This window comes from Cottoperca gobio, chromosome 6, assembly GCF_900634415.1.
Source record: "Cottoperca gobio chromosome 6, fCotGob3.1, whole genome shotgun sequence".
Lineage (NCBI taxonomy): Eukaryota > Metazoa > Chordata > Actinopteri > Perciformes > Bovichtidae > Cottoperca > Cottoperca gobio.
In genome coordinates, this window is record NC_041360.1 from 25,220,483 (window position 1) to 25,243,197 (window position 22,715).

At 42.4% G+C, this 22,715-nt stretch overlaps 1 protein-coding gene across 1 annotated transcript in view; it reads left to right on the forward strand.

Moving 5' to 3' along the window:
• Positions 1–22,715, forward strand: part of LOC115009448 (suppressor of tumorigenicity 7 protein homolog) — a 37,143-nt gene that overhangs the window by 8,190 nt on the left and 6,238 nt on the right. Inside the window, 2 exon segments of the mRNA XM_029433409.1 lie at positions 6,614–6,649; positions 22,692–22,715. The exon segment at positions 22,692–22,715 is cut by the window's right edge and continues 59 nt beyond it. Of these exon segments, the coding sequence (XP_029289269.1) occupies positions 6,628–6,649; positions 22,692–22,715 (46 nt within the window). The 5' untranslated portion in view covers positions 6,614–6,627.

Below are 22,715 nucleotides of genomic sequence, written 5' to 3' on the forward strand. Positions count from 1 at the left end.
AAACCAGCTGTGATTTTGAGATCCTGGCCTTTACATGAAATCTGTTAAACTGGGGAAATGTTAAAACAGGCTTGTGAATTATAGGAGCAGCAAGACACAATGGCCTGAGGGGAAAAGGGCTTTTCTTCCCTGATTCTTCCTAAGAATATGTGTCGTGGGACAATATGAAAATGTCATGTCACGATTATCCTGCCCAAAATAAAACGATAATATCCCAATAATCTTAAAATTACACTAAAACATACTGGAATGACTTTACCTTACATTGTGTTAAGAAACAAATATTTCATTTGGCATCACACATATCTTTAATCAAAACATAAGCATAAATAAAGATACATACATTAAAAAAACTAAATAGCAACACAGTGTGTCCGTTCTTTCTTTCATTTTTTTATACATGTATCTTTCAAATGGGGCTCTTTGTTTCTCTCCTCTCTACCATAATAGACTTTTTCAAGTCATGTGAGGATAGTCTCAAATATCCAAATGCATTTTTATAAATAAATACAAAAAATGTGCCATTCATGATATAACTTATCCCGTCACTAGTTGGCATATGGACCTATTTGCCATCTTTTCTTTAAACTATCTCTGATTGATGCTAAAGCGTTCTTAGGAACACAAGTGTAGGACGGGATGAAATGTAGCTGATGTCCAGACAGCACTTCTGAATATTTACCAGTTAGTTTCTTTGAGATGTTCTGCTTTTAGGCTCCCAGCTTATTATCAACACGCTGCTGCCATCATAAAGTCTTTTGGAGTATCTCAGCGTCTCTTGTAGACTGTCCCTCTCCTTCTACTTCCTCCTCCTTTCATCCTTCTCCTCGTTTTTCCTCTTGCCAAAGGATGGCCACACTCCTCTCACGCTTATTTACAGTTACCTAGCAACCGGGAGGAGATGCTTTTTCGAGGTGGTACTTAACGATGGAAGCGGGGGCGGGGTGAGGTGTGCATTGTTCAGGAATAAATGGCTAATGAATGCAGTGCCACTGTCGAGAGGAGGTGAAGAGCGCTGTTTTAAGTAAAGCATTCATTGAACGACGGCATTGTTCCATTACTCAGTGTCTCACTCGATTAGCACCCCCATTCACCTGCGCTTCACCGCTGTTATGGCGATGGGTTTGCATTTCATGACGGATCTCGCAATTGTTTTATGAGCCAAATACTATAATTTTGGGTGGCGTTGATGCAGGATCAACAAAAGAATGTGCTGTGGTCTTGCTTGTTTAAACTTCTGAAGACTCGCACTCTACTGCCAGATGTCCAATTAGTTTGTTCAGATACTCAATCAGAAAGATACTTTGATCGAAATGTTCTGTGTGCAAGATGTTCAGTCTTGATGTTTATGAATTGAATTGATTAATTTGATGTGTTCAGTATACAGGTTGTTACTGCAGCGACGCAATGTTTTGGAAGAAGGTGCATTGACAGTCAGTGTAGTAGCAGTGCAAACAGAATAACACATTCTTCCTGTAAACAGAGGTTCGTTATCGTGTGTTCAAGCTCTATTCAGTAAAAATGACTTTTGGGCGAAGGTAAATTATAATGTTATCATGATGTGTTTGAATGTAAAATTGAGTTTATGGCGCAGAACTTGAATTATTACAGTTGTTTGAAGGAGATGTTTTCCGAGCATAATAAAATGGATATTAGAGAGCGATAATGGTATAAAGCAGGGGTCGGGAACCTATGGCTCTTTCGATAACGCAATATGGCTCGCAGACAATTTTGAGCTGACATTTAACATGATTAACAGGTAATAAATAATTATATTGTGTCATTTTAAAGTAAAACATTTATCAGCGGATTTGTTTTTAGTTCTCCCCTCTCTTTCCTCCGCTCCGTCTCTGGCTGTAGGTTAAGGTGTGTTCACACGTGTGTGCGTAGGGGGCGGAGCCCCGCCCGTCGCGAAACCGAGCAGAGGAGAAACTGGGCCAAACACGGTCCACATTTATTGAACAGGATACACATATTGGATAAAGTGCAAAAAGATATGGAACATATTTAAGTCAACTGCAAACGGATTGCTGAGCAGTTCAATTTTAATATCTGAGCTGCAAAGTCTCTCAGTTGATCAGCAGAATGCTGTCGGGAACACAGCGGGGGAGATGTTTGTCAGTGTTTGGAAACACGTAGTGACCAAAGTTTCCTTAATGCATCAGAGTCTCCCACAGGCAGCTCTGGCTTGGAAAGCTCTCACTGCATCACACATGTCCGTGATCACACGGCCCTGAAGCTGCAGGTTTAACAGTGAGATGCTTCGTTATGTCGCACAAACAGTCCGGCTCACATCGTCCCAGAGATCTGTGCTGTGTTTCCCTTTGCTTTCCAAAAACTTTCATTTCATTCACACATTTAGATTACTTCCTCGAATGGTTGTGCCATGCATTGATTTAATTACCAAAACCGGCGGGCCAGTTATGACAGACATATATTTTCTCGCGGGCCGGAGACAATTGCCTTGAGTTTGACCCCCGTGCAGTAAACACTGAAACGTGCTCATAAATGAGATAAATAACGTAAGCATTTAGTTTATTTAATAAAAGAGCACGTGTTCGCATAAAGTTGCATTCAAATGTATTAAATATATGGCTCTCAAGGAAATACATAAAAAAATATTTGGCTTTTATGGCTCTCCCAGCCAGAAAGGTTCCCGACCCCTGGTATAAAGGAATGTATGTATAAAATACATGGGATTTATTGTTTTGTTTTTTAGAATTAGTATAGAGAATTGTGGGATTTCACCGCGATTGGTATGGACAATACATTTGTGTTGTGACATCCCTAGGGTTGCAATGCGGTTGACTCAGACGTCTGTGTGAGCTGTTGACCCCCATTCAGATCATACCGATGCCAATCGGGGGCAGAAATTCTGAGAAGCTGACGTAAGAGAAGATCGCACTGAATGAGATTACAGATGGCAGTGTATCGCACAGATCCCAGCTCACCTCCTACTCACCTCTCAACGGAGTGTTTGAGAGAGATCCCCCCTCGTGTAATTAGCATGCCCCCAGGAGACGTCTTTAGTAAGCATGGAGGCAGCGCACTGCAACATTACTCTGAACAAGTCTTCTTCAGTCTTCTTCAGTCTTCTTCAGTCTTCTTCAGTCTTCTTCAGTCTTGAAATCTTAAAAACTGCCACCTGCCACTTGCTTCAATTTCAGTTTCAGCGTCAGAGCACTTTTCTTAATATACGAAACCTTCAGCAGCTTCTCACTAAAAGCCACTTTTCAGCTGTCGCTAATGAATGTTAATTCTGATGAGTAACTTGATGAAACTTGTCTGGTTAAAGTGCTCTCTGCAAGCTGGTGTCTGTCCTCACCAAAGATCATTTGTGAGGGAAGACCCTCCACTCTGTAATACCTCATCGTGAGTCGATATCATAAATTTAAGTTTATGATTTTAAGATTTTTGAACCAGGACATTCAGTTTTTGGATCAAGTAACTTGTATAAAGTAAGTTGTTATTTTAGGTAGGCCACAGCTTTTATTTCAACATGTCAGATGCATATAATCAACATTTAAAGGACTCTGATCAGGATTGGCACATCTGTAATTTATTTACTTGAAATATTCTGCAAGACAAACATTTTTTGCAGTGTAGCAGGAGTAGAGAGGGGGTCTCTTGCCTGTTTTTGAAGGACAAAGACGTTAGGCGAAGAGGAGGAGGAGGTGGGCGACTGGGTATGAGACACAAAAGAACAGAGGCCTCCGTCAGTGCACGCTCCTCTATTCAACATCTAAACTAATCCACATGCTAGCTAGCACAAGGACGTCCGGCTGAACTCCCATCTACTTAGGTTAGCAGGCTGTTCTAAAAACTCACCACTGTACTTTATATGCTGAGAGCAGGCCCGGTGCTCACCACTGCTGCACGTTACTACATTTAGAGGCTCCATACTCTCTTCATCAAAGTTTTACAGAATGCATCAATAATGAGATTTATCACATGCAGCATGTTCACTACATGTACATCAGGGGGTCCTTTCATCCTGAAAGGGGCCGACAAACTTGAATCATTTAGATTCAGAGCTCTGAAATGGATTCAGATGTCTTGAATGCAGCCGCCATGCAACATACCAGGATCTGGGTGAAGTAGAAGAGCTACTATTTTGTTAACCGATTAATCATTTCAGTAATTTTTCAAGCAAAGATGCTAAAGATTCTCTGGTTACAGCTTCTCAAATGTGATGTTTGTCATATGTGACAGTAAATGTAATTGTTGTTTTTATTTTAGACATAAAAAAACAATAGCAATAGTCTAATTTGTCCTGCCACAGTTTCATGTGGTTACACTTCTCAACGGGTGAGCTGGCTGGCCCTCGCCGGGCACATTTCCTCCGCTGAAGGTGGCTCGCGGGGGGGGAAGCTGTCTGCCCGTGAGCTTCACAGCACCCCTTGCCCGGACCTCTGCGCTTCCCGGGGCCGTGGATTCGCTGTGCCTCTCGCCCCTGCAGGGAGGGACGGGCCCCCTGCTCCCGGCGCGACAGTTAACTATCCTCAGTGCAGCGACGTCTGCAAACCCACCCGGCCGGACTTTAAGATGGACCCCGTCTATTGTCATATGCACAGTTAAAAACAAGTTCCCTTGTTAATTTTCCGTCCATGCCCCAGGTCACCCTTAGAGGGTCCGAGGTCCCCCCACCATCGTCTCACTCAATCCTGTGGGAAACATAAGTGTTTCACTTCCAGTTGCTCCGATATGCTTGTTGACTCTGAGTTAAATGCAGCTTAGTTGCAAAATGGAAACTCCAACTTTAATTAGCTGTACTACTCAGAGCTTTATTTATATTTTGATTCTGTATTTAGTGAAGGGGACATATAAGTCCTGAATTGTGCTCTCTGGGACCGGCAGATCCCAGTTCATGTGGATACTGGAGGATATATGGTCACTTACTCTTTAATTCTGTATGCATCACGTCGATGGAAAACATTAATAAATACATCACGATGCATTTTGCTGAGGCATGTGGCATTAAAAGATTGAAGGCCGCAGTCTGCGACGGTTTTTGTATATCAATCTAGCAATTTTAAAGACAGGATTTCTCAATGATGTTTTTAAATAGTTTTCTAATCTAGTAAGTGCATGTCTGTTATCTGTTGAATGAGAAATGCAACAGAGCAAAGATGATATAATATGACACATGTGATTTGATGTTATTCTATATTTATACAGGTGAGGGTTGTACAGGTTATGTTTGTGCAGGTTTGATTGATGATGTGATTACAGCAGAACACTTTTTGCTTGGCTCCCTGATGCCCGTGTGTGTGTGTGTGTGTGTGTGTGTGTGTGTGTGTGTGTGTGTGTGTGTGTGTGTGTGTGTGTGTGTGTGTGTGTGTGTGTGTGTGTGTCTTGTATTAACAGCAGGTAAACACACAGTAGTCTCCCAGCTCTGCTTCATACTCTTTTCAATTTGTCGAACTGACAGACTGCAGCCCCCTGCCCCCCCAGCGTGTGTGTCCCGTTGTATGTTTTTATCTTCTTTTTTGCTCCAAAGTAGACGAACCATTTTGATTGGCCTGTTTCCCACTCTTTTTCTCCAGTGCCCCCTCAGCCCCAGCTGCCTTCCTCCTCCCCCTCTGTATCTCTTTATCTGTCCCCCCTCTTCCCCGTCTTGCCCTCCCTCTTTCTCTTTTTAATTCATTCCCTCTCTTTTACCACCTTTGCTTTCACCTCCTTGTTCTTTACCTTACCGTACAGTCTCCCCGCTTTATTTTCCTGTTTGCTGATGCCCTTCCATCTTTCCTTCTCTGCTCTTGCACTCCCCTTTCTCTATCTTCCCCTCCCTTTTTCCTTCTGTTTCTCCTCATTTCTTTCCCCTTCTCCCTCCTAGCCTCCCTCTCTCTCTCCGTCCTAGCCTCCCTCTCGCTCTCCCTCTTTCTCTCTCTCTCTCTTTCCATTTGGCAGCAGTAGTCAGTCAGTCTTTTTGCAGCTCTCTCTCTCCCCCTCTGTTCTGACGTCACTCTCTGTTTGCATAGCTATTGTCTTATAGCGGCTACAACAGCAGCAGCAGCTCTTCACCAGATTTCTTTCTCCCTTCTCCCCAGGAAAGCCTCTCTCTCTCTCTCTCTCTCTCGCTCTCTCTCTCGCGTTCTTGCTCTCTCGCTCTCTCCATTAGTAAATACTACAGTGGAATGAGAAGTGAGAGAGTGACGGAGAGGAGAGGATGAGAAGGAGCGTATAGACTGCAGAAAGAGGAGAGATTCGATAGCTAGCCACAACCACATCTCCGTGTCTGGATTTGACCACAGTTTGCCTTGGCTCTGAAGGATTTCTGCTTGTGTTTATTTTATATTTATTTATTGATTGATTTTAATCCTCCACAAGGCCTCTTTTTTTTTTTGCGGCCGGACTAACTGAGCGTGTGTGGAGGAGGTCTTTTATAGCCGCAACGGAAAGCGGAGTTGGGGCATCTGGCCGTCTGGGAGGCAGCGACGGCCGGCTGGCTGCATTGTGTTGCTTTGATGACCCCCGCTGTGTAGCTGCCTGCTCATCAACCCCCCCCCCCCCCCTCTCTCTCTCGCTCTCTCCTTCTCTCTCACCCTCCCCTTTCTCTCTCCTCTCTTTCCTCCTTCTCCTCCTCCTCCTCCTCCCCCTCTCTCCATCACAGCTCCCGGCACAGCCATGTTCGGCACAGAGTCCTCATGTAAGTACCACCAACATCCTCCCGCCTCCTCTGTGTTTGTCCATGTATCCCTTTATGTTTGTGTGTGTTTTATCAGAGGGAAAGAAGGAAAAGGAAATGGCTAGGTTTCCTCTGTTCCTGCATCCCTCCTCTCCTCTCTTCTTCCTGTTTTGCCTCCATGGTTGCTGGTGGCAGACTGCATGGGGGGAAATCTGGGATCTACCATTTTAGCACGGAGGGTTGGCACTACAAGCTAGCTGGACACGTTGAGCTCACAGCCTGCCTTACATTCTCTCACTCTTAGCCTCACCGTGGGTCGGCGTGCGTATATGCAATAATCTCCTGTCTGTATGTATTTCAGTCCTCTCGAGTGTAATGGCGTGCCGGCTGAATGCTGTTTAAGTATGTCTTTGTGCATGTTTTGCGCGTGTGTGAGTGAGCATGTCAGAAGATGGATGATTTCACCGGAGTTGCATCGTTTCCACAAGCATCAGCCTCCTCTGTCTTCTTTCTCCAGCTCAGTCAGAGTGCTGTAAGGTGTTAGCGTAGCATTGCCAGCTGCAGATGCTACCGAAGCTAACGTAGCATTCTACTGTTGTGTATCTGTGTGTGCACGTGTGGGTCTTTGGGCAGTATGCAGCTCCTAACCTCCCTCGGCAGAGTTGTAGTGTTGATCTCTAGGTGTGCCAACGTCTCCCTGCAAATCACTTTCTCCCCCTTCACCCCACCCTCTCAAGAAAACCTTTCACTTTGATCAATACCATGATGCCTCACTCCACTACCTGCTCAATGCTTCATGGCAGTCTGAGCCGATCTAATTGATTCTGTCATGGCACCACAGTCGGAGCCAAAAGTAACTTATTTTTGCCGTCAGATCAGAGCTAGCGTGCTCACTGGCAGCAGCACAGAGCGTGGTGTGTTAGCATCCTGGCTGTTCTCGTGATGGAAAGCTGTCATGCACCACTTCTCCTCTGAGCAGTAGTCTTTGTTTATGAAATTTACACCTGAGTGGATGACGCCTTGGAGTATTCTGGAAGTACATCCTGGTACTGATCACATCTTTCATTTCACCAAAGTCTGGCTGAGGTTGTCTTGTTCTTGTGTTCTGAGATTCTGAAATGAGGTCATTTGAGGGTCAAACATAATGCTATCACTAAGTCAGTTTGTCCTCAGTGTTTCCGGCTTGCTGGGTCTGTTTTTAGCTTTTGAAAAATGATCAAGCAGACATTGTAATGACTTTTGGAAAGAGAGATATATATATATATATATATATATATATATATATATATATATATATATATATATATATATATATATATATATATATATATATATATATATATATATATATATATATATATATATATATATATATATATATATATATATATATATATATATATACTATAGATTGGATAGAACATAAGAAAATAAATGAACTTGTTAATTCATGGGATTCTACCCCTAAAGCGTTCTAAGATATCTAAAATGTTGAAGTTGAGCCCATTCTCTTTATTTCACCTACAAATTGGACAGTAATTTGTACTTTTGTGTGAAGTTTGTATAGTTGTTAATGGACACATCATCTGTACCAGAGGTGGAACCAGTTATTTGGCAGTTTGTAGCCTCTAGACAAATGTTGGCATACAGGTATGCTCGAATGCTCGAAAATCATAACCGTGCAGTATTTTAATATAAAATGAAATGGCATGGCATATGCAACATTCAGAGAAGATTACATATGAACCAATGAGTAACTGTTCACTGGATCTGATATTAAGATTGCACAAGTGCAGTGTTTGTATTGCCTTTTATAGTATTGAATTGTTAAGTGCAGATGATCACAAGCTTTTACCTCTTTCTTTTACAATTAAGCTTGTTGCCATGACCGTCACAGGTTCAGCACACTGTTATGTGAAACATAGTGAATCCCTTGATTGCTTGTTTCTACTAGATCTCACAGTGTGCCACTAATGCCATTGTCATTACATGGCTATTAAATGTTGAATTCTCATGTAAAAAAGAAGCCGTTTCTTCTTTCCAAACAGCTTTGTGCAAATATATTTATAGCTTTTCTCTGATGGACACGGACAGACGGGGAGAAAACATAATGTCCATTCAACTCAGCAGGTTTAGATAATAAACTCACCAGCATTTGTTGAGACACTCAGTGGAATTTATTTCCAAGCAGTAAATATTGCAAAAGGAAATGAGCTTGCACACATTTAGGAAGACAGTGAAATTGTCTTTGTTAAAGATTCTTCTTGTATGTGAGACATGTTGCGTTTGACCTGCTGCAAACGTCTGTCTTACGTCTATGTTACGCTTCCACACGAGAGGAAACTTGTACGGAAAGGGGTAATTGTACGGTACTGAACCTGTACCTCAGGCGTGTCAGATGTGTGTTTAATAAGCCAACTCTGGTCTCAAGTATAACCAGAATCGAGAGTAACAAAAACCTGGCGAGCGCTCCCGTCCTTGGCTGGAGTTCCCAACCCCTGCCCTTCTGCTCAGCCTCCCTCCGCAGCTTTTAAAATAATAAAATCCTCTAAAAAGCTCAATTGTAATAGCTTTTCTTTGCTTGTGTCATAGTGTCTTAAAATCAGCCATAACCACATTAATTTTCAGACATTTACGTAATTACTGTGAACTGTCTATTGCCAAACTGTCGCTGGAGGGAAAAGAGTAGCTGCCTCTATCAACCTCTGTGCTGCATTTGACATTGCGGGTCAGTGTTCAGGTTTGGTGGGAGATGTGCCGAATTGCTTTCTGGCACCAAATATGGAGGACTCTGCTCCCCCTTCTCGTAGTGGTAGAGGGAGTAAAAAGGAAAATCGTGTTGATTCTCTTCAGTACAACAAAGGACAAAACAAATGCAATTCATCGCTCTTATTAAATCCAGTTATAAAAATGTATTCCACAATATACATCGTATCGACACTTCTACAATTACCCTGCCATGCCTCCTGATTCTCCTCGATCAAACGCCTCTTTATGTTTTTTTAAATCAATAAAGTAAACCTTTTTTTTAATACAGTAGAACAAATGTGAAGATATATGCGTTACCTGCCAAGTGCAGCAGAAGTCCAAAAACGCACTTTAATGGCACCAGTGTGAGCGGAAACCTCATCCACTTCTGGGTAAATGCAATTACCTTGTCACACAGACACATAGATGGGGCTCATTTCTAGACATCAGCTGTCAATTCCCTGACCCCATCTCTTTTCAAACCAATCCAACGCAGGTGTTGCGGAATGGCTGCTGGCCTGCCCGTTCTGAGGAAGAACTGTATGATTCAGTAGCTGTATAGTACAATATGTCTACACTTTATCAATATAGAGGTCAGTACTTGCAGTTTCCTGGGTGGTACAAGATTTTATTCCTGCCTGTGGCAGTATTGATTCTTTCTTTTTATAGTAATTTAAACTTTATCATTAGTACACAATGAACAGTGACAGAAAGGGAGACAGAGGTGAATAACCTATTACAAAAACTTCAGTTCGGATACAAACCAGTGATTTAAAGTATTTCAACAAAATGCACCTGAGCCCAGTCCGTACTGCAGCCCTGGGGCTATTGATTTTTTAATATCAAATTGTCTTAGAGGAAATGAGATTTTATTATCATTGAAGGGACCACCAGTGACATGGCACTCTTTTTGTTAGTGTTGCTATTAGTTTAATACGTTGTTGGATGCTGAGGTGGAGGGGTGCATTGGGGTTTGTGAACTCCAGAGTACTATGATGGTGCTGTTGGTATAAAAATAAAGCACGGAGTTTGTTCTATGTTTTTTACCACAGTTATAGCATATTATAAGCTCACACTGGATATTACTTATTCAGGGAGCATGCATGCAAGCAGTTGAGGTGGTTCATCTAGTAAGGAGCCACCTGGGCGCCTCCCTAGGGAGGTGTTCCAGGTACGTCCAGCTGGGAGGAGACCCCGGGGAAGACCCAGGACTCGGTGGAGAGATTATATCTCCTCACTGGGAACGCCTCGGGATCCCCCAGTCGGAGCTGGAGGATGTGGCCCAGAGAAGGGGAGTTTGGGGTTCACTACTGGAGCTGCTGCCCCCACGACCCGATAGCAGTAGGATGGATGGATGGATGGATGGATGGGAGCATGCATTGGAAGCTCTCTAAGCAGTGCCCATGTCAGTAGCACTACACATGAATGAATGAAAGGGCACTTTTAATGTGATAGTTCTTTGATCTTGTTAGATTGCATGGTCAGTTTTAGAACAATGTGTTTGTAACTTCTCGTGGTTAAGTGTCTTGTAGCAGCACTTTCGCATGGTGGATCAGAATCAGAATGAGCTTTATTGTTTTCACTTACAAGAGATATGCCTTGGTGTTTTGGTGTCTACAAAAAACTATTAATTTGAACCCCAGTCTTTCAATTTTCTCGTTGGCCTTTGTTCACCCTGGCCTGTTTCGGATTGTCTGGACTATCTCCTGGCTCTTGAGAGATTATGAGTTGTGTGTGATGAATGTATATAATCAGCCCAAACCACATTAATTTACTCACAGGTGTCTGAGCCACTGCAAACACATTTGAGTATTTTGGGGCATTGTATGCCTTTTTTATTAGGGAGCAAATAGTAGAGAGATGACCAGAAGCCAGAGAAAAGAAGTTTCACAGTGAGGTGAGCTGGCTGTATGATGGTTGATGATGATGTATGGATAACAGTTTGGAGTCCCTGTCCTACAATAAACGTCATTCTTTGAGTCTGGTTTACCTTTTAGCACTGCTTTCAAAGATACCACTGTATTGAACACATCCCTCTTCCAGCCCTGTTCTATACAAATAATGAATAATAACTGTACTCTATTTAAGTCCATATTAATCCATAACCATGTTGCATTGACACGCATATTATTAATACTGATCTACACTGATGTCATTGTGAACGTGAAACCATTGTTTTCCGATCATCTGCTGGGAGCATATTCACAGTTTGGATCCTAAACATTGTGTAATATGAACTGTTACATGAGTGATGCTGTGGAATTTCAAACTCGATGAGGATTTTGAAAGTCTTCTTGGGTGTCCCCAGTCTAAAAGAGAGTGAGGCTTGTCCACATGCTCCGGTGGAAACCTGAACACCAACTGTAGACCAGGCTATTTTTGTGTAAGATGAATGTTAGATTGCTAACAGTATGGCTGCTGATAAGGATGAGCTCAGGGAAATGGAATTGGCAATTGGAAGTATGTTTGATGGTGGGAGGATTGCTGTAGGCCATACCTTCTATCACTTATAATGCGTATATCTCTCCAACGTTGTATAAGTGCTATTTCATCAGTGGCCATTATGTTATTTTTTAAGCTGGATAATATTTTGCCTGTTGTCTGACAAGATCTTGAAAGCCATCTTTCAATGCAGGGATAATCAGCTAATGGGCTTTGAACCGTCTCGCTGAGGAAGCTCTAGGTCTTTTGTGTTGTATCTGTTTATATGAGCAGAATGAGGTGCAAATGTCCATTCGATGAAAGCCAAACGGCACTCTGACGGCAACCAGTTGTCTCTGTTGCTGTGGTAACCCCCGTAAGAACGGCAAAACGGCAGAGTGATCGGGTTTCTGTGGTAACTGCTGATTCTGCTATTTCTGTCTCTTGAGCTCAGATAGTGGCTGGAACTGGAACAAGCCAAAAAGAAAGCTTATTTTAGATAAAGGATCTTCAGTAAGGACTTTATCTCATATCCCAAGAAAGAGACACTATTGTATTCTCATGGATCATGACCTCTGACCCTAATTCCTCCCCCAACAGATGCGCAATCTGGAAACATCTCTCAATGAAGCTTGTACACTCAGTTTCACATCCAATATTGAATTAAAAGAGAGGAAACTTGAACCTGGTTGTGAAGCTGTTGTTTCAATGAGTTTCTCACTCACCACCACTATTGGTATTACGTTTTCATTCTGATTGGAGACTCTTGATACTGAATGGTTATTGGAAAGCGTCCGCCAAAAGGAAGGTATTGTTTATTCACAATGTATTGCCAAGTTAATTGAACATCCCAGGTAGGACTGCAGCCAATGTATTTCCATTTGCCTTTTTATTATGTAACTCTTTATATGATTTATAACAAAAAAAATATTACAAATTTGAACCCGACTACACTGATAACTAAAATAATCTACTCAAAATAAATGTATTATTCAGTTTAACCATTGATAGCTGTCCGGCGCTGTAGGACCAGGCCGTTCAGACTTCACTATTCAGTAGAAAAACCTGGAAACGTTTTACATCATCTAAAATCATTTTACTGGTATTTTACTGGTATTCAAAATCTCCATATATGGATGTAAGGCTGGTTGTGAAACTATTCAGCACACAGGACCAGCTCCCAGGCCATTTGCCGCTGCCATCCATAACTTCAGCGGTCCACAGCCCGTGCCAACAGTAACAGAGCTCAGACTCTTGAGTTTTAATGATCATAGGCTTGGGAGGTGAGGTCATTCTGTTGCTCTGCATGCTCACCCCACTTGCTATGGATATTATTACGTGTCTTTAAGCAAACTCAAGTACTTCAGTACGGTTGATGCCCACCAGGGCCACAGAGGAGAAACGCTGCAGCCCTTTGGTTTAAACTACATTTCATTATGTGCATCATCTAGTTCTGGATCTTTTTGAGTTAAATATATTTGTTTCCTTTTGTTTATATAGCTCATTAAGTTGAGATTCATGCCTGGTTGCTGTGAAATCCCTGCTTGACTGGATGATATTATTGCCTAACAACATAGTAAGTAAGAGGCCTGACAGTAGCATTGATAAATGATTAGAGAGCTCGATGGGACCAACGACGTAAACCAACAGACTGCAGTGGACTGGTGTCAATTAGTCAGATGAGTTGGACCCTCTGCTGTGGATGGGCGAGGTGAGGAATGAAAACATCACTGTTCTTGGCATACTCCCTAAGCCATAATCATTATGTGTGCTTGGCTACTGATGAAAAGAGTTTTTGGGGAGCTTGCAGAATGAGCTTGAATATGATTAACACCCGGGGCTGCGTGGTATGGACAGAATATTATTTGGCTGATACAGTTCTGTCTGCTTGGAGAGTATTTGATGGTGGATTTAAAGGGCAGGCCATTATGGTGGATTTGCAACAAAAGGAAAGCTTGTGATTTGGAAATCTCTTTCTCCCTGATGAAACAAAGAAAACGTCTCATTTCTCTGTTGCGTGATTGTATTCAAATTATAGGTCTTCTAGAGAAAGGAGGAATGAATTATGGAGGTTTCGAGAGAGCCCCGTCTTCCAAAAACATTTAATTCTCACTTTGATTCCTGATTGTGCTGTGAAATGAAGGTGAAAATGAATTTACATCCTCATATCAGAGTTGCCTTCTAGAGAAAGGGGTACATGACAGGTTTGTGGGTGGTGGAGGAGACGGTTGCATGATCGTTCCTCTTGGTGATTCTTCAAGGAAGCACAGTGATAATTGAATCAGTTCAGCGGCATCTCGTAGCGGAAATCACTGCATTTGTCATCATCATGTTGAAACGCTAACATGAAACTGCAGCTAACCTCGTCAGCCATTTAATTTCACTGGGCTCGCTTCCATCCTTGTCTAGTATCTCAGCGAGCTGAAGAAGGAAAGAAAGTGCCTTTTGACTAGAAGGTCACTTGATCTAATCAATGGATCGAGAGGGAAATCCTGTGTCCGGTGAAAGCTAATGATAATGTTTCACCAGCTACTGCTGAGGGGCTCTAGAGCAAGGCACTTAACCCCCACGTCCTCCATTAAAGCTGCTCCGTGGCCATCTGGAAGGCTTGATGCTGGGAGTAAATGTGCGTATCTAAAGCAGTTGCTTTAAAAACAGAAGGCATTCTTATAAAGGCTCTCGAGTTAAATACAAAATATTTCCAGTACAATAATCATGGCCGTCTGTAAACCTGCACAGAGGAGGCTCCTCCATCAATTCTGCTGTAGGGTCATTTAGGGGTTGTCATGGTTACCCCTGCAGGAGGAGGCTAAGGAGCACCTGCCCCGCCCCCTTCATTAAAATCCATGTTATTGATTGGTTAGACTGCTATGTACAGACACCCCCCCCCCACCCCACCCCCCTTGTATTTCTTTCTGCCGGGTTACTAGAGGGAAAGCAGAACAGAGCTGCCTCACAATTGCGTCGGCCTGCTGTCACTCACAGAAAGCAGCCAATCAAGAAAAACAAGCCAGACCGGGGGCCCCCCACTCCGTAAATGTGCTCTATGAAAGACAGCTAGCTGCTGCTCAGATTGCTCTATGGATTGTGGACGGCCAGTGGAGAAACATTATCTTGATTTCTGGTGGAAGAGGGATACAAAAAGTATCTCACTTTCTCTCCTGTGATTTTTATATTTTTATTTAAAAGAAGAAAAGGCTTTGTTAGTGTGTTGGGGGCTCCAGTGGATGCTTCAGTGGAATGGAGGGTAAGTAATGTGGTGTTGCTTCTTTTGGACTGCTGATGGCACGCTGTGTGTATTTAGGAACTGTACGGTAGCCGTGCTTCTGATCTTTTCCCTTGCAAATGGCCTTTGTATTGTGTACAGCAGGTGGCCCTGTACATTCTGTATTGATATTCATGAAGTGGACGGTTTGCTCAGCGCGTGGGCGTAGGCCTACTGTGTGTGTGTGTGTGTGTGTGTGTGTGTGTGTGTGTGTGTGTGTATTAAGCAGATATCTGTGTTTACATTAGTGGCTTGTTGAGCAGAGCTAGATTAAGCCTGGGGTAGGGAGAGAGAATGTCATTCATTCTTTGTATTTACTTTATGTTGATGTTCCATATGTTTGTTTTCTTTAATTACTTTTATTCTCTGTGGTTGTGGAAAATAATTAAAAATGAAAGGTTGTTTGACAGATTGTGTCAGCCTTTGCAGCCTCCCGCACGGCATCTTAGTTGTTGTTTGAAAGACACACATCCAGGGAACGGCCTTATCCATCAGCCAGCAAGTAAAGAGAAAAAGAAATGAAATAAATCTCTCCCCCATTCTCTCTTTTCCAGTTGCTTTATTGACATAAAAGGAAAATGATAATGACGTCAATGCATTTCAGGGCTCCACAATATGTCTGTTGCATTTCATTTAGATCACAGACGTGGAAAAACCACAACAAAACATTGAAAACATAATAAATACAAACTGAAGAGGACAAAGCTGCACACATTTAAACCAACACATAGCAATAAAATAAACAAAAGGACTTGCCACTTAATTTGTATCTGGCGAAGACGAAGCTACTGCACTTTCTGCCAGCGTTAAAGGTCAAACTGAAAATAAGATAAAGTTTCTTTCCGGATAATATTATTGTATTGTGAATACAAAGTAACATTTAAAAGCAGTAACAACGCAACACTTTGTATCTTCCTTTGTTAGTGTTTGACTTCATGTAGATAATGCGCTCTTGGATCTTGAACGCTCGGTTACTTTGAGTCCAACTTGCCGTCGTTCTCTCCCAAGTGTCCTTCTCACGAGGCGTAGACGAGTAAAGCATAATTCACAGATGTCACTGTGGATGAAGTTGTATATTTATAATGTTTGTATGTTTAGCACCTAAGGCGACTGTGGATTTGATGGATTTCCACATTTTGTTGATACTTCTGCATATAAGGTAAAAAAGTACCAGTTCCTGCTTCACATCCGTTCCAAGTACTTCTACTGACACCCAAAATAGATTTCCAGAATTTTAAATGAGAGATTTTGAGTTAGTCTCTTATCTCTCTCTGTCCTTGGACGACACACTCGCTATGTCTGTGTTTCCTTCTCACGTTGAAGATGAGTTTGAGCCGCACAATAATTACATCTAAGTGTGTGGGCAGCACTGGACAGGGATGGATCTGTCAACCTGCCCGGTTTACATTTACACACAAACTTGCAGATACATACCTTATGAACCCACACATGTACACACAACAACACACAACCTTAACCTGAGCAGAGACACTGCACACACAAGTGACACGCACAGAGAGTAACGTACCAGCCTGATCGCCACCAAAATGGTCCCATATGTGATCTTTTCTGTGAACGAGTAAAAGTTTCATGTGGTCAGATTAATGCGAGTGCATGATGATCATGGGTGCCCCCGCCAGAAAGGAGACATCAGTCACTGTGTGTTCCATCCCTGCCTCCAAAGTCTTATGAGCGCGCAGGTAGGGTCATACTTGTGCTCCCTCACAATGATGCTTTTCAGCTCACGAATACCGTTGTGTGTGCTCGTATCTTGTGCTCGCACCAGATTTTGAAGTACGCGGTACTTATTAAACGTGTGCACGTAGCGGCAGATAACATCACCAAACACGCTGTAGCTGTCGTGCATAATATAGCCTTTGAATCTTGAATCATCAGCTGTTACCGTGTTTCAAAAATGAAGCGGCCTATAGCCGATTCTTTTAAAAAGCTAACCGAGGAGAGGGGAGGAGACTGGCGGTGATTGACAGACAACGAGAAGTTCCAACTTAGACATCACTGATGATGAAAGTTGGTCGCACCAGTGCCACCAGTGGAAAGGTGAGTCTGGAGCCCTGGTACCAGCCACTGCTGTTGTGACAGATGTTGGCTACACTCCACCTTGCTCAAAGGTCAGAGCAGGTAGTTAGACTCAGACAGCCCCATCAGTCAGGGCCAGCCACACGAGCCAGGCTATGAGGTGCTCCCTAAGCGGCCCTGCCAACAAACATTTCAGGGATGAGCAGCTGAGTCGGAGTGACTTACACCTCAGGTTAGTATGCAGGCGACCTGCAGGAGCGCCCAACTTTGTCTTGTGTTACTCACACGTTGCTTCTTTCATTTCCCATACCGAACCAACGCTCCATCTTAACAACTACTGAGCTGTTGAGGAGCCATTCACATGCACTTGACTTAAAACATGAAACAGAAACTGTTAAATACTGGAATCTCACAAGTGAATAAATACATAGTAATGGCATGAGTCAGCCGCGTCCTTCAGTGACACATGGTAATGACGTACTGAAGGACACACATTTGAGCTCCATATGTGAGCTGTAGAACTCACCGCTGCATCATGCATGCTTGGACAGATGCAGTTCAGCTGTTGAGATGTTTTCAAGTCTTCGCACTAATGCTGCAGGATTGAGGTCTTGACTCGGACTCGGCTAGCGTAGTACATTAACATTGATGTTCTTAAAGCATTTCTGTGTAGCTTTGGCTTTATGCTTTCAGTCCTCTTCTTTCACTGCACGCTGCTCTCCAAATGAAACGATATTAAACGTTTGAGGGTGTTCACATCCACATTGGATGAACAGTGTCGGAACTCAAAGTGAGACCGCAGCACAGGCGTCTCAGAGCTTCACTGTCAACGTGTCTGATGATGACTTCACACAGCCCGTGCAACACACTTACAAACAGTTTGTGTAAACTTCGTATAAAAGTTCCTTTCAGGTTCATATGATGCAAAAATGATGTCAGCTTTCGTTGTTTCATATTCAGTGGACAAAGATAACAAAATGTGTCTTTAAGAGTTGCTCAATATTCTGTGTTAAATACGTTTTGTTCCAACAATATTTTGGACTCTTGATAAAGTTACAGCAGGTAATCTGTCAGTACGACCTACCAAACACTTGTTGGGCATCCTTTTCAGAAATATGGTGGTAGTAACAATCATCCATTTGTGCCTGCATCTGAAATTTGGAATTTCTTTTTGGTGGGAGTCGAAATCAATAAAATGTGTCAAACCATTTCGCTGATATTTGTTTTTCTTATCAAACTATAGTTTAGTCTTTGGGACTGCTTTTTCTATACATTTCATTATATTGCCAAAAGACTAAATATAGTAGGATAAGTATCTCACAAACAATCAAGTATTGGGTTATCTATTAACTCGTAAGCAGTTTAATATTAAAGATATGCACATATGGAAGACATTTAACTCACACAATAATAGCATTTACCCATATTTTTCAAATATCTTGATTTCGACCATTTATAAAAGCGTGATAATTCATGTGATCTAGAAATGTCAAAGTTCTACTTTTAGATACTTGCCCAACATATTTCAACACCAGGTTTCAAGACTTTACACCAGTCAGCACAAATGCTGTGTTGCTTTCCCTCATCATACGAAGTATACTCTCGTTTTCATTAATACGTAATGAAACCGACTTTTCATTTGTTCTCTTTTGTAGTTAATGGACATAGATCTGTGTGTGTGTGTGAGAGTGTGTGAGTGAGTGAGTGAGTGTGTGAGTGAGTGAGTGAGTGAGTGAGTGAGTGAGTGAGTGAGTGAGTGAGTGAGTGAGTGAGTGTGTGAGTGTGTGAGTGAGTGAGTGAGTGAGTGAGTGTGTGTGTGTGTGCATGCATTTCTAAGAGGAATTGTATGTTTGAATGTGTGCGTGTTCACGTGTGTGTCTTTTATCATTCCGGTCAGGCCAGCAGTCTGCCGGCCGTCCCCTCTTCTGTAAAGGTCACATCTCCTGTTGTCTCCGGTGACATTTAGTCCTCAGTCTGTCTGTTAGAATTTGTCCCTTCAATTCATCACGTTATCCTCCCAACATGCTCTCTGGCTGCGTCCTCACCAGTAAACTCTCACAGGGGTGAGCGTGTGTCATCCACAGGGTCACCACTTTGAATATAAGCAATGAAGATTTGAGAATGGTGTTGGACTTCTGCAAAGTTCTGCCAGTTCTGAAACAACTGCTGGATTAATCCGTTAGTCGTGACAGATGACAATTAATTGTTTGTAAATTGGATCATTTATTCTTAAAGCTTCTTAAATTAAATCTTTTGCTTCTCTGGGTTTCATATTGTTGTAAATGTATTATTTTTTGGCTCATTTGAGGAACGCTTGATGTGTATGTTTTAGATTATTGGAAACGATTGACGGATTAATTGATTATGAAAGTAATCGTTGGTTGCAGCTTTACTTCATGTCGTGATGATCGTATCCAGAGAGATTTACATTGGGGTCAGCAGGGAGGGCTTAAGCTTCCTGTACATTCAGTCAGAACTGCTTGTTGGTTGGTGGAATAGCTCCAAACCCTCCTCCCACACCTTTCAGACGTCCGGTTAGGACCAATTTCTGCAATGGACGATCCAACATTCACACCTACTTCAATCCATCGTTGTCCGGCTGTGTGGAAGTGAGCAAGAGTTACTTCTCTTCTTCTTCATTTCTGTCTCGAACAACTGAGTGCAGTTATGTCTCCATTTCAGGAGACGCAGTTGGAAAATGTGCGCCGTTATCCCCATATTTAAAATACATGTGGTGGGAGGAGCTAGTTCTGATTGAGCTTAAACTCAAAGACAACAGGACACACGGACCGTAGCTGGCGTGGAGCTGTATGCATGTGCTTCTGCACATCTATGTTGTGCAGAACTAAATAAATGGAGGTTTAAAAGGAGTTGACTTTAGACACATTTTGAAACGCACAAAAGCCACATTTGCTGCGAAATGTCCAGAGAACCAACCCCCTCCCCTCCCCTGCAGGATGAGTGTTGTAAGGTGCATACATTCCTGCTGGTCTTTTTAGTGGTTTAATTGACGATGCCTTCATTGGCTGCAGAGCACAAAGAGGGAACGTGAACATGTCTCGTGACCTTGTTATTTATACACATGGCACAAGTACAGCAGAATCACTTAGTCTATGTTGTGTAAAGTGACAACACAACATCACTTGTTATTCCTAGTGTCCATTTACCCTTCCCAGCTTTATACATCCTGTAAAAACATTCTGCTTCATGACCGTCTCTCTGATCCACAGACCCGAGCATGCGGTTTGACTTCTCTTTCTGATTCTAAAGTTAATTGTGTGAGATTGAGGCTTGATTACATTTCTAGTTTCATTTGGGTTGAGACTCAGTTGATCTCCAAATGAGAAATGTGTGTTATAACTTCACTGGAGGATTATGTAATAAAATTACACAAGGAGACTGAATGATTTCTGGCTGTGGTGCTTGATTCCCGGACATCCAGTTAAGAGAGGATCTATGATCTAATCAACCCTGCTAACGGTGTGTTGCCCACAGACCAATCAGATAGAGCTGCAACTAACGATTGTCTTAATCGCCAAGTCATCAGTTGATATTTATTTAGTTTTATTGTTTTGACTGTTAAATGTCTATATGGGGAAAATCAAATCAAATGTTTTCTCTAAGGATGTCAAAGCAGGACATCTTTGATTAATTGACGATCATTTCATCACTAACTCTTTGCAAGATTTTAAAGCTTTAATTGTTTGAGGAATTTAATCTGTGACTTTGGGATAATGACCACCCTGCTATATTGTGTTATGTGAATAGACCATATGCCAATTATAGCTCCGTTTGTCGGCTTGATGGAGATGAGAGAGTCTTTTGCTGCCCGTCAGCAGGAACCTCTCATCAGTACAGGCTGGCAGCAGCTGTTCGCCCTGTTTGACCACAGGCCAATCTGAAAGAACCTTTTCTGCTCCAACGAGAGCCTCCACTTCACAGCAATGAATAGCTGTCCAGCTGCACTTAGTGTGTGTGTGTGTGTGTGTGTGTGTGTGTGTGTGTGTGTGTGTGTGTGTGTGTGTGTGTGTGTGTGGGCATGAGGCTGGATTTCATCTGAGTGGGGTCTTTGTCCCACCCTCCCTATCCTCAGTTGTGACTCCTTGGGAATTAACATGACAACCAAACACGCCGCCCAACCACATCTACTACGGTTTATTAGGCCCATTGTAGGTTAAAAAATATTATATATTCCCAGAAAAACTCTGAATTCACAAGAAAAAACACTTGAAATATTCTTTGACATTAATGAGTTAAAGAGAAAGCACTCACACATGTCTGATAAACATTAGTGTATTCTCTGAGATTAAAGTCTGCAGTGAATGACCTCAGAATCTCCATATTATCATCATATTATCATATTATCATATTATCATAAGCAGACAGTCGGAGAAACTTTCCAGCGTTGCATTATAAAGTAAAAACTGTTGTCGGATAGAGAATACAAAGGTCACAGCTCCAAATATCATCCGTCACTTGTGTAATCTAAAAGAGATGTTTGTGAAATTAAAAACCCAAATTGAAAGCAGATGGCAGAGGACGACACTCTGCAGCCATAATAATAATATCACAAGTGTTCCCGCTGAAACAACTGAGTCACATTCATGAGTTCCAACACTCGGCGTTAAACTAATGTGTCACATTAACTCTGGATACAGTGCACGGGAACCTATCCAAGTAATCTGCTCCATAAACAAGAAATGCATTACCGCTGGAACAGGAATACATTTGGTCAACGTGTTGTGAAAGAGTGAGTCAGCTTCTTACTCTGGAACGTACCGATGTGGATCATCGACTCCACAGTTGACAGGATGTGATGTGACACTAGGACGTGCATTGTATAGAAACCGGACTGACATGTGCAGGGATTGAAGGGTGAGCGGCGTTTGGAAAGTAATTTTGTTAAGGTAGTAACTTATAATTACTTCATTTTTATTAGTAATTATATCGTATGGTTCAATCACAGACGGTACTGATGTCACGTGTCAGTCGTAGGAATGACGCTGTAGTTGTAGCAGTCAGTTCAAGGCCGGGCTGACGAAGACGACGACGCTCAGGAAATTAACAACCAGCTACACATCCAGTCAAATGCTGATATTTGGTAATTGACCTTTTCAGCCATTTCTCCAAGTCGTGCCGTCGTGGCATAATATTGTCATTTGCTCGTGAATGGTGTTATTTCAGCTGGCAGTCAAGCTCAATTTCCTCCCTGGTTTTAATACCCACAGTGCATCTTCATTCTGTAGTAAGGCTTACCCTGCTCCCCTGGTGTTGTGCAATTTCACGTCTGAGCAGCAGGGCTCTCTGGCAAATGCCAAACCCCCCCGCATGTTGGATGCCTTGTTTCAGCACGGAACCTTTCATGTCTTGAAATCACAAATGTCAGCGAGTCTTTTTGATGTTTTTCTCGCAGTCTTCACCCGTCTTCTGTTTCGATGTAACCTAGTTTCATATGGAAATACAGCATTTGATTCTACAAACACCTTTTCTGAAACGTCCTGTTTTGGTGCAGACGAGAGATTGTGTAACATCTAACGGTGAGCATTAACCCGTCTTCTTCTTCTTCTTCTTCTTCTTGTGTCTCCCTCACAGTAAGCATGTTTCTCAACACCCTGA